The sequence below is a fragment of the Ceratosolen solmsi genome, unplaced genomic scaffold (assembly GCF_000503995.2).
Source record: "Ceratosolen solmsi marchali unplaced genomic scaffold, CerSol_1.0 scaffold29, whole genome shotgun sequence".
NCBI classification, from domain to species: domain Eukaryota; kingdom Metazoa; phylum Arthropoda; class Insecta; order Hymenoptera; family Agaonidae; genus Ceratosolen; species Ceratosolen solmsi.
Window position 1 is genome coordinate 8,826,683 of NW_011948417.1, and position 12,382 is coordinate 8,839,064.

Genomic DNA, 12,382 nt, shown 5'->3' on the forward strand with positions numbered 1-12,382 from the left:
TGATTAATTTTTAAATTAATGTTTAAATTAAGATTAACTTTTAAATTAAAATTACAAGTATTTAAGATAGCTTATATACATATTGGAGCTTTATGAAATATAGGATTCATTTTTTACTAATTTTGTGTCTTGAAATTTTTATTGAGAATGATTAATGCAAGAATCTCTATATTCATGTGAGCAATAATTCACATGAATAAATATTGCATTTTATTTCTTTAGTTTATTCAAATTTATAGCAAACAGAGTTGTAGGTATTTTTTAAACTATGTTTATCAATGTTCTTAAACTAAATTTTTATTAAAAAATATAATATAAAATAAATTAAAGAAAATCAATATGAAATACACTCAACATTTGTATTAAAAACATTTGAATTACTAATAACATCGTATCAAATAGATTTGATTTTTAAGATTAATAGATTTGCAATGCGAACAATAAAGGATAGTGTAACTGCCAAATAATTTACCTCCTGCAATAAAAGACTATGATATCATTTATAATTCACTATTGTTTTGTTTTATTTTAGTCTTTTTATCTAATTGAATACTTGTTCTATTCCCTTCAAAATATCAATTCGGAATTAACTATTGAATTAATACATTTAAGATTCGCTTGTCGCTGATAATGAAAAATGTTTCATCCAATAAATTACTAAATTGCTCACAATTATCTATTACCATAATACGAACAGAAATAACGTTGTGAAATGAAATTGCTCACAATTAATTATCTATTACCATAATACGAACAGAAATAACGTTGTGAAATTTATTTAAAAATAAACGAGCGTTATATTTTCACTTACTTAAATAATTTTGTATTTACGGACAGAGGGGAAATTTACGTTTACTATAATTGTATCTTGTCACAAAATGAAAATTTGCCCCATTGACTTCTAGTGAAAAATACAAAGTAAAGAAATTAATAGTTATGATTACAGTGAACGGTTATTTTCTATTAGCATTAATTAGACGAAAAGATTTCAAAATTGTTTAATACATAACTCACGTTAATTAAAGGCAAAACACCGTCGTTCACTCGCTGAAAATTCTAATCAAAAGTGCTGAAGCCATACAGCAATGTTGAGCTTCTGACACAAATCAGCGGCTGTAAGAAAAGTCGCGGATTTCCATACGGTATGCACATATTAATGTACACGTTTGCGCGTGTCGATATCCTGTAGGAAGGGGAAGAGTGAACGTTCCCAGTCGAACGGCTTGAAGAGAGAGAGAGAGAGAGAGAGAGAGAGAGAGAGAGTGCGATGTTGGAAAGTAAGCAGGTATAGTTGAAAGCGGACGGGTCGCCGACAGTCAGTTGCAGAGTAACTGACCCCACGTCAAGAGAGTCGTTGCCGGAGTGAGATGGTGAGTGTCAGGAGATTGTGACTACGTGCGCGAGTGCCGAATCCTGAATTTGTCTTTTTCAGTATTTTATTTTATTATTAATTTTATTTGTTCTTTGTTTTTAATTTTTTTTTTTTTTTTTTTTCGTTTTGTTATTGTTTTGCTTTATAAGAATGAAAGTTAAAGTTATAAGTATTTCGCACGGCTGGTGTGACTGATAAGATAATTCGTAGTGTTGCTACTCATATTGTCTCTTAAAATTTCACAGCGAATTTGGCATTTTAGATTAACGGATTGCATTAACGGATGTAAATTTTATGCAACTAGTTTTTGACCTCCAGAGTAAGATATTCACTTCTCTTTACGGCGCGTACCAGATTCGCTTTCTAAATTAATGCGATTGAGTGTTCGCATGATTACTTGTTTCATATTTTATTGATTTAATAATTTTCACTTCAGCTTAGACTATTTACATAAGGACGTAACGAAGGGTTCAGTTTACCGAGCATATTTTCACTTGTTATGAAAAATCTGCTCATTGAAGCAGGATAAATTATTTATATAGAACGAACTTTTATTTCTTTAAAGTTTTAACGTTCCACTCTAAAAGCTGACAATTCGATTATTTAAAAATAAATTTGCTTAATATAAATGTGTCGATATGCTATTCAATAACAGCTCCAATACTTTAATTAATTAATGAATAATTTATTGTATCTTATTAAATACATATTATTAAGAGTCTTAAAAAACTGTCTCCTAACCAGTTCAATCGAGTTAAATTCAAAATTTAATATAGATTATCAGAATTGTGTGTATATATATATATATATATATATATATATATATATATATTGTGACAAATATTATAATATAACAAAGAACATATAAAAGTTTTTTAATCATTTTCTATAAAATGAATTAATCTTCAAACAGAACTTGATATATCTAGTATTGAATAATCTAAATGCTAAATTAAGAATATTGTATTAATATAAATAATTTTCCGTTTTATTTTAACAAAAAACGAAGCCAAAATGTATCATTATTCCTTATCTAAGGTTTAGAAATCATATATAAATTATATAAGAAAAATTATAAAAGCAATACGCATTAATATTTACTGTTGATTTTTTTTTTTTTTTTTTTTTTTTTTTTTTTTTAATACAATAATGCGTGAACTTTTCTGTTTTTCGTAGTAAAATTATGCTATTCGTAGTAATTAATGTGTCACGTACGCCTCTTGAAAATGCTTCTGCAAAACAGTATGTTGACAAACTTTTCTTTCTCGCCACTAGAAAAATTTAAATTGTCCATGAAATATAAATAGTATTTCATGTTTATATATTTTGTAAACTGTATTAAATAAGAATGATTTAGAGAGATTATGTAAAATCGTGCCACGAAAGTCCTTGATGCCTGAAATATATTTACTGCTTTAGGCAATTCCTGCGAATTACAATATTTAGTGTCTCAACTTTTTAAACTTTTTACTGATATTTATCTTTTAGGAGAAAAAAAAAATTAATTACTTTATAGAAAGTTATAAAAAGAAAATTTAATATCGTTCTAGTTCATATAGAAAGTTGCGTTATTTTGTATGGCACTTGACAGCGACTATTTAAGAAAGTGATACGTATGATTCTGGAATTTTTAATTAATTATAAAATCATTGACATTATTACAGATATTTAACTCTATATGTTCTCATAAAATCGGCTCGCTCAATCAACTGAGAAAATGAAACATCAAGTTTCTTAAAATTACGCGACTGATAAAAGAAAAGAAGAAAAAAACACGAAATATTTATAATAATTTAACATTCTCTTACGGTATACTTTTATAAGACAAAATGGTGTTTTGTATCAATGTAAGATCTTTCATCTTGAAAATCTCATATTTTTTGCACTATGCATTTATGCATCGGTGCACTACTATTTATAAATAGAAGCCAAATAAATCAATGGATGAATGCACATTCAATAGTTCAAGTTCGAAGACAAATTTTTTTGTAATTTAATAAATGTTTTACATACACAGTCTTGGAAACTGTTAAAAAAACTCAATTGATATTATAATAAATAATTCATAGTTACGATACTTCGTTGCTTGCACGATTATTTACATCACATATATTTTTTTTACAATTACATAGGTGATACTATTACTTAACGTCTAATAACCATTTCAGTTTAATCAGGCAATAAAAAACTTTCGTTCTTCATTTGAATAACACGTTAAGAAATAATTATGAATATTTCATTTATTTGCTAGTTATAGAAATATTTTCATAAGTAGCGTATACATTCGAATGTTATTAGTTTCATTATACAATTATAATCATTATTTTATGTAGAAAATTACCGACTATATCGATTCACAATTCTCATCCTCAAAACTCAACATCCTCAATAGAAATAAAAACAAAACTTATTATTTTCTTGAAATTTTAATCGATTTCATGAGTTTAATGTAAAAGAGGATGATTTCGTTCATTGTTCATGTATAAATATCGAGCACATTTGTTAATATAATATACATATTTCTATTTAACTGCCTATTGTTGTATTTATAGAAAAATCATAATAGTCTACGGATATCAATTAAATTGTAAATGAAAATTGCACTTATATAAACTAAATATGCTTATAACTTTTTTCTAAATTTTCAACATTCATCGATACATCGAATATTCAAGAATCAATAATTTATTCTTAAGGCATATAACATCATCGGCTATATCATCTAAAATGAAAATATTAAATAGAAATAACGTTATTAGAAAATATTCAGTAAATACATTTTCCACCATTACAATTATTACCTAAAAAAAAAAAAAAAATAAAAAAAAATTTTAAAAAAAAAAAAAAAACATATTTTCATTATTTAAACATATTTCATTATCATACGTATATTATAATAATTTTCACGTAAACTCATGATTTATAATGATAATTCTTAAACCTTTTATCCATGAAATATAGCTATTTAAAATTTTTAATGAAATTTCATTCTAAATTATTGTATCCGTAAAAATACAAATATGTTCTTTTAATGATATATTGTAAAAATATTTTTTAAATATTATCAATTAATCATTTGTATTGAATATAAATAGAATGAGAAAATTACAAACAAAAAAAAAAAACAAAAAAAAAAAAATTAAAAGAAATTCTTACCATATTAAAGAGTATGCAAAATCTAGAATTATACAACAGTAGGCTTAGGCTCTTTACATATCTGAAAATATTGTTAGAAAAATATATTGTTTATTGAACGAAAATAAGCGTATTGGAACGGTAATAATCGCCTGCGTAATGTGACTCGATCTAAGCGACGATTAGTGTCGTCTCATTCGGCAACTGAACTTTCTCAAAATCCATGAGGTCAAAGATCTCGTTGAAATCGTAAGAATAAAAAACATAAGAATTTCACACATACACATCACATTATATTAATAATACTGACAACTTTAACTCCGCCTGCGAATTTCGGATAATTTATACAATCCGTTATTGATTGTAGTAGGCATCGATAAAATAATTGGTCCTAGGACAACACATGTGTTCAATCGAACAAATCAATACAATTTGCAGATATTTTTTATTGTATTACTACTCTCTTTCCGTGGTGTAAATAAGTTCGTTAGTTGAATACAAGCAATTGCCTGTTAATTATTTAAATCAATTTTTAAATAATTATTCATAATTTTAATATTAATTTTAAGTATAATAAGATAGCTAAACAATATTAACCTCTTTTATATAAGGTTGTTATAATAATAATCCCCGTTATAAATGAACGATCAATGTTTTAATATTTGGTTATACTGTTAATTAGTATTGCACAGTATAATGTTAGTAATAGAATAAATTTAGGTATGCGCGTGTGCGAATTTGGTGCATGTGTATGCATATTAGTGGCTCATAATATTGTTAAATAAAATTTTTTTTTTTTTTGTATTATCATTACATGTGCAGCTACATAGTTTTACGTATAAAATTGTACAATTAATATAATGTACATGTGAAGTAATCAAATAGATTTAATTAAATTATTTTCAAATGTTAACAATTGTAAGATATTCATAGATAAAAATAAATAAATGTTTGAAACTTTTTTTTTTGTAATTTTATAACATATATATTAATTAGATATGACATTTATATTTTTCCCACATAAACGTAGTACATATTTTATGATATTATGATGAATACAAGGATATTAGACATGTTTTTTTAGGTATTCATAAATATTTCATTCTTATTCCAAAAAGGAAATTGTATATGCTAAGATAATGTTAAGTAATACATAGGAGTAATATGTAATAAACATGACTTTTTTTTTTAACAAGAGTATTTCATTTATGCGATGATGTTTGCATGTAATTTACCATAATGTTATTTATTGAGTTTTTTAAACTTCGCATAAAATGTAGGTCATGTAAATCTTGTTTTTTACATTGCGTTACATTGGTATCTATTGAAAAAGAATAAAGAAGAATTAATTTTAGAACGATCATTTTCAGACCATGAAATATTAATAATTTATTAGTAATTTTATAATATATGAGTATATTTATAGTAATATTTATAAAATATATATAATACTTTGATTGTATAACTTACATGTTAAAGCCTAATTAAGAAAGAAAGATATAAATACAATTTTAAATTCTTAACGAAATAAGCAATAGATATTAATTGAATTGTATTATTAACAATATTAATTTACAATTTTATTCTTTTAAAATAAACTTAATGATTTTAATTTCCGAAATTTTATTTTACATTTATATAATGTATAGGATGCATAGTATGTTGTTCTTATGTGCGGTATTTAAGAAACTTTCCTTTTCATCTATATACATTTATATAGATGTTTAGTAGAAATTTTGACTTTGTGGTACTTATTGATTAAAATAAACACGATGAAAAGATGAAATAAAATTTATATAATAAAACAAATATATATATGCAATAAATTTATATTGTTATAAGATATTTTTTATAAAAATACAATATTCATTGATTTAAATCATTCTTCTTCTTCTTTTTTTTGTTTTTTTTTTTTTGTTTTTTTTTTTTTACCATTTTAAGCTGGTTCACATATGCTTGCTAGCCTTATTAGGCTTCGGTACCTCTCTAGAAATTGAGAAAGTTATGCCATCGCAATATGAAATCGAAGGTTCGATCAATCGGACGATCGAGGAAGTTGAGAAAATGATTGGAAACAATCCGAGCTTACCGAAACTTAGTCGAGGCGACATTGTCAATATCCTTTACAATATAACTTCGAAGGATATGTTATCTATTGAAGACGAAACTCTTGGAGCTCTTCAGAAGATGAGATCGGATTATCAGCGAGCTTTAATGGTGGTCCTGCCTTACAAACTCAAAAGCTCAGAAAATTTGAAAGATCTGTATACGAAGCCACCTATTGTGCAAATACTCGAAGACGGAGATTTAGATAATAAAAAAGCGACGAGACTCGAAGCTACTTACAATCCAAGTACTTACTCAGGTAATGATGTTCTTCAATCTAAAAATTCTATTAACAATATACATCAATTGATTGCAGCTCATATGAAAGTTAATGGCGATAAAAGTTCTGGAGCTCCTGTTAAAATGGACGCTCATTATCTTAAAACAATGGCTGACGTTTTAAATGACACCAATGTGAAATTCGAACCACAAAAGTATAATTTCAATTTTGATTTAATCGATCAACGAGCCGAAGCTTCCCAAACGTCTATAGCAACGAAGCGACCGATTTATAAGGGCACATTTTCACGATATAGAACGAGTACGCAAAGTCCACCTAGACTGGAAATTATTTATAGCTCAACGTCGACGAGGAAGCCAACAACTGGTAATAAGCCAGACACGACAATCGTACAAAATAAATCTACGCAAAATATTTTATCGTCAGATCAATGGCAGTATTACGCTCCACCAAGCACGACCACTACCCATAAGACAACCATGCCAGATAATCCATTGTGGGAGCCGATGTCAGCTTTTGTGCCTACGGATGCGCCGATCAAGCCAGCACCAATTTTCGTAACACCGAGCGCGATGATTAATCAAGAAACTACATATTCTAATGTTAATAACGAGGCAATTATAATCAACGTAACAAGCACAACTGTCAAATCTACGCCGATGAGACAAGATGTTGAATTATTATTGAAATCAATTGGTCTTGAGCCAATAAAGTCCACTGATCCGAAGAATAGCATTAAATTTATGAAAAATACTATTGATTCGCAATTAAATATCCATTCCCATAGTAACAATCAGAATTCGAAATTGGAAGCAGTAAGATCGAATTTATCGAATACATTACACAATAATTCAATCGCGTCATCATCGTTAAAAATGAAAGATAATATCAAAAATTTATCGCCAGATATACAATTACTTTTCAAACAGTTTGGATTACAATCTCATAATCAAAATGATATACCGGCATTTACAACTCCAAAGTCAACGACAGTTACGGCAATTATCAATTCATATACTCGTTTCAAACCCTTACCAACTTCCTCCGTTCGAGATAAAGATTTTCGTAACTTCTTGGCGAGGTTTGGATTGGGAATTGGAGCAAGTCGAAACGAAAAGGCAATGCAACAGTTGCAAACAACGAAAAGGCCTTCCTTAATCGACGCTGTGCCTGAAAATATGAAAAGAATTTTAGAAAATATAGGGCTAATTAAGACGAGTCAAAGAGGAGAGTCTAAATTCAAGGAGGACATCAATTTTCAAACCCAGAGCTCAAAGATTGTCGAGCAAACGACTTTGTCGAGCGAGCATATATTCAAACCTTACGAAAGTGCAATTGAGGATAAGGAACAAAATAATAAGATAAAAAATCTGCTGAATACGGTAAGAATGGTTCAAGAAGGCAGAGCTAATGTACAAGATGTCCAAGACATAGCTAACGATCTTCTATCAAATACAAAATCCCTTGAAAATGGTCCTGATCCGCTTAAGCTGGAGGCCATTTTAAATAATTATAAAAACAGTTTGAAGAACGAAGTGAAGAGGCAACAGGCGCAAGTAACGTCCACGAGCACGAGTACAGCGACTTCGACGTTAGCTGATTTAGATGAAACAACGCCATCCGTCATAGCTACAACCGGTATTAAAAGATTTATGATTTATCTCGTAGAGATGTCAGAGCTTTGGGTTCGGAGGATCATTGGGGGACTGAGGAAGATGAAGGGTTTGCTAACATCATTCACCAGGGAGCTCAGGCAAACGGCCGTTGACTGATCGCGCGACTAACTCTTACGAAATCTATCTAACCCGAGCTACGATTATCCATTTGATTATTTGGCCTGCGTATGTTTTCTCTACCATTTGTGGTTTAACAACAACCGAGCATTATTGTTATAGCATGCCTTTTTCTTCATTCTCCATCACATACGTAAGTGTGCTTTGGAAATAATTATTCACACTAACCATATTGCGTCTATATAAATTCTTTCTGATTATATTACGATGACGATGACTACTTTAATAATTTACTTTAGTAATTTCATATTGTCGATTTTATCTAATACAAAATGCAAATACATTTATGTTATTACGTTTCGTATGATCAATCCCGATACTGTGAATCCCATACTTGTTTGTATATAAAGAGGATTTTTCGTAGTGCTTATCACGAATGGAAATATAATTAATGATCTTTATAAAAAAAAAAAAAAAAAAAAAAAAAAAAAAAAAAATTTATAATGTCATCATAGTCCACTGATATTGCAATATTTCATTGTAGCATTATTTGTGATATGTAGATTGAGATATTAAGAATTGTAGATATTAAGACAAGTAAATATGAATTGCAAATTTATTCGCACCCTACTATGAATTATACTAATTATTTTTTATAGACGAAAGCAAAAAACAAAAAGAAAAAACGAACTTGAATAATCAAAAGACAAAATTGGTGGATTATTGAACTTGTTTTAGTCTTAATTAAGTATTCTATTTTGCCACTGATTTATTGTATTATCATTCACAATGTGTATCCTTTGCCTTTCAATGTTCATTTCAACAATATTATCACAATATCGCCATTTAATAATCGCCAATTAATTCTGTCTGTAACTATTAATATCTGTTTTCTTTTCAACTATTTAAAAAAAAAATAATAATAATAATACTAACTCAATTCAATCATTATGTTGGAATAACTCATTTAAAAAAACTATCGCATGCTTATAAATAATTTAATTATCTATTTATTACAAGAGGGCCGTAACGAAAAATTTAAATCTTAAACGTAATAAATATAGTATATTAAATCAGGTAATATAATTCTATAATTATTCTTAAAAATTTCTTGGCCTTATTTTTATTTGCACATTATTTATCTTTCACGTTGTTTATGCTACTTAAATCGATAGACAATATATCAATATTTTTAACTATTTTTAATTTAATCTATTACTCAAACATTATTAAGTATAAGATAATATTGAATTATAAAGTATAAGTTATTTTAAGTTTACAATATCTGTGTATAAAAATGTATATATTGGAATATTAAATTTGATTGTTATTAAATTGTACTAAATTATACTAATAGTGTAATGAGGAAAGGATTGATTTGGAAATTATATAAATAGTAGAAATTCTTGAATAGTTTAATAATTAGATTAGCAAATGATAATGCAATAGAAACAATTGTACATATTGAGCTTGAGATAATTAATAATTGGTGTGATTTTTAAACGGTATATTAATAAATTAGTATTGACGGAAAATTTTCTTCACGCACATCTATTTTTATAATTAAAAATAATATTCCCATTGTACATTATGAAATCTTATAGATTCGCCGAATTTATAATCCTATACGATAAATAGATGGTAAAATATATAACTGAATGTTTTTTTAGAATCATCCGGTTCATTCTCGGAATCCATAACATCCTCGCCACTAGTTGGGGATAATTCAAAAGAGCCAAAAATATCTCAGTCATCCATATCATCTACTGTCACCACCCAAGCAACACAACCCTCATTCTTCGACACTTTTGACATTTCGGACTATCTGAATAAAACCGAGAGTGACAGCAGCAATACCGTCACCTCGGCCGAGTCATCCTCGACTTCTGAGAACAGCACAAAATCTAGTTTCTTCGATACCTTCGACATCAATGATTATACTAACAACACAGCTGATGAAAATTCGGCTAAGGTTGCCGACGCAAATTTACCTGACCTCGAGGCCTCGTTTGGAGGAAGCACAGCGGAGCCGGACCCGGTTATACCTACAAGACCGAAGACTGGACTTTACTTCCTGGTAGACTGGAACACGTTTTTGGAAGTGGGCGAGGAAGGCAAAGAAAAAGTTAACTTGCGATTCGCACCGAAAGTGGGCGACAGATCAAGATTCTTATCTGTCAAGATGCCCTAGAAAATCTAGAAGAACCCCCCTAATTTATTATTATTTACAAGTTTGTTTGTTTGTTTGTTTCTTTGTTTGTTTGTTTTTTTTTTTTTTTTTTCGTAATTGGAGATTTATAATAGTAGTATAGCCATTGCACGTTTTTATGTTTAACGTATAATTTTTTGTTTTAACGGAATGAACTTTTAAAATAATTTTTTCAATGTTTATTTTACAATATAATGCATAGATGTTTAAGAACAGAGGATATTTTGTAACTTGTAATTATTTATTTTTTTCATTAAGAGTTTATGTATAATTAATTGCTATTCAAATAGTCGACTGTATTATGTATTATTTTGTTTTTCTTTTTTTCTTTTTTCTTTATTTTTTCATAATTAAACAATTTTTATGTATCGATTAATAAAAATCATTGCATGTAATATAGACATTTTGTTACTGAAGAGACAAATTTTTATGAAAGAAACCAATTTCATGTAAATATAATGCATATTGGTATGTCTATAAGTGTCATCGTGATGTCTATAAATTGTATGTGCAAAGATTTTGCATTAATTACATAATTCAGATAATGCACTATTATATCGGTGTACTATATTGAAAGCAGTTATATATTAATTATATAATTAATTATTCTATTTTACAAATATAGTTTGTCATAGTCTGTGTAAGATTAAGATAATAAGATTAAGAAGCAACTTTATTGTATGATACAATATTTTTCTAATCTATGTATTTCATGATATAAAAATTATGTTTTTGAAGACTTTACGGATATCAAGCTTCGATTGTTCACGCATAATTATAAACATTATAAGCTTATATTTTACTTTAATTTTACTATATTTATATCAACCATTGTAAATATAATTTTCTAATAGTAGTGGCTAATTCTGTTTTACAGAGAGCTTATTAATAATTGAAAAGCTTGTATATGCAATATCAAGCTTTATTGACAAAATCTAAAAGATTTAAACAAAATAAGAACGAAAGTATTAAATCGATATATAAAGTTAATATAAATAGAGATAAATACTTATATGATTTAACGAAATAGCTAATAAAAATGATATTAATTTAGAAATTAATTTGCGGTCGTAAAAATAGCTTGTTTTAATGTTTAGTCATTAGTGTATATTAATTATACATTTATTATTGTGAATATTATTTGTTATCAATAAATTTATATAATCAAAAATGAATGGCATATTTTAACTGTTTATTATTATAATTTCGTTAGTTAATTTTTTTCTAAACATATTTTTTACACCTATCGGTATTATGTTACAATCTAAAATGTAATTGTTGCAAGTAACTATACCATAAAATCATAGAAATATTTAGTAAAGAAATTATTTAGCAGGTATAATTTAATAATTATTAAGTTTGTAAATCTGTATATAAAAATTGAAAGCAAATCGTAGAATAATTACAGGAAAAACATTGCATTAATTAAAATAAATGTAATTACTGATAATTAGATACAATATTGCTCATATGGAATTTTAATTCTTGATAATAGAGAATGCAACGTTACATGAACAATATAAAATACATGGATTGTACGTAATAAATTCATAAATGGATTGCATCTACGAATAGACTACTTGAGA

At 27.3% G+C, this 12,382-nt stretch overlaps 1 protein-coding gene across 4 annotated transcripts; it reads left to right on the forward strand.

Moving 5' to 3' along the window:
- Window positions 1–1,331: 1,331 nt before the first annotated feature.
- Window positions 1,332–10,810, forward strand: LOC105359806 (uncharacterized). 4 transcript variants are annotated; one of them, XM_011496502.1, is made up of 4 exons: window positions 1,332–1,370; window positions 6,449–7,220; window positions 7,281–8,492; window positions 10,258–10,810. In XM_011496502.1, exons 1-4 carry the CDS (start codon window positions 1,368–1,370, stop codon window positions 10,776–10,778), a joined length of 2,508 nt encoding a protein of 835 aa, XP_011494804.1. In that variant the 5' UTR covers window positions 1,332–1,367; the 3' UTR covers window positions 10,779–10,810. The 4 variants fall into 4 exon arrangements, with proteins under 4 accessions (XP_011494804.1, XP_011494803.1, XP_011494805.1 ...); XM_011496501.1 differs by having other exon boundaries at window positions 6,449–6,872; window positions 6,930–8,492; XM_011496503.1 differs by having other exon boundaries at window positions 6,449–6,860; window positions 6,930–8,492.
- The last annotated feature ends 1,572 nt before the right edge of the window (window positions 10,811–12,382 follow it).

Excerpts from the sequence above, each read along its gene's own strand:
- LOC105359806 (XM_011496500.1), top strand. Across the intron at positions 8,493-10,257 it reads ATCCGTCATAGCTACAACCG|AATCATCCGGTTCATTCTCG; the intron begins GTATTAAAAGAT and ends ATGTTTTTTTAG.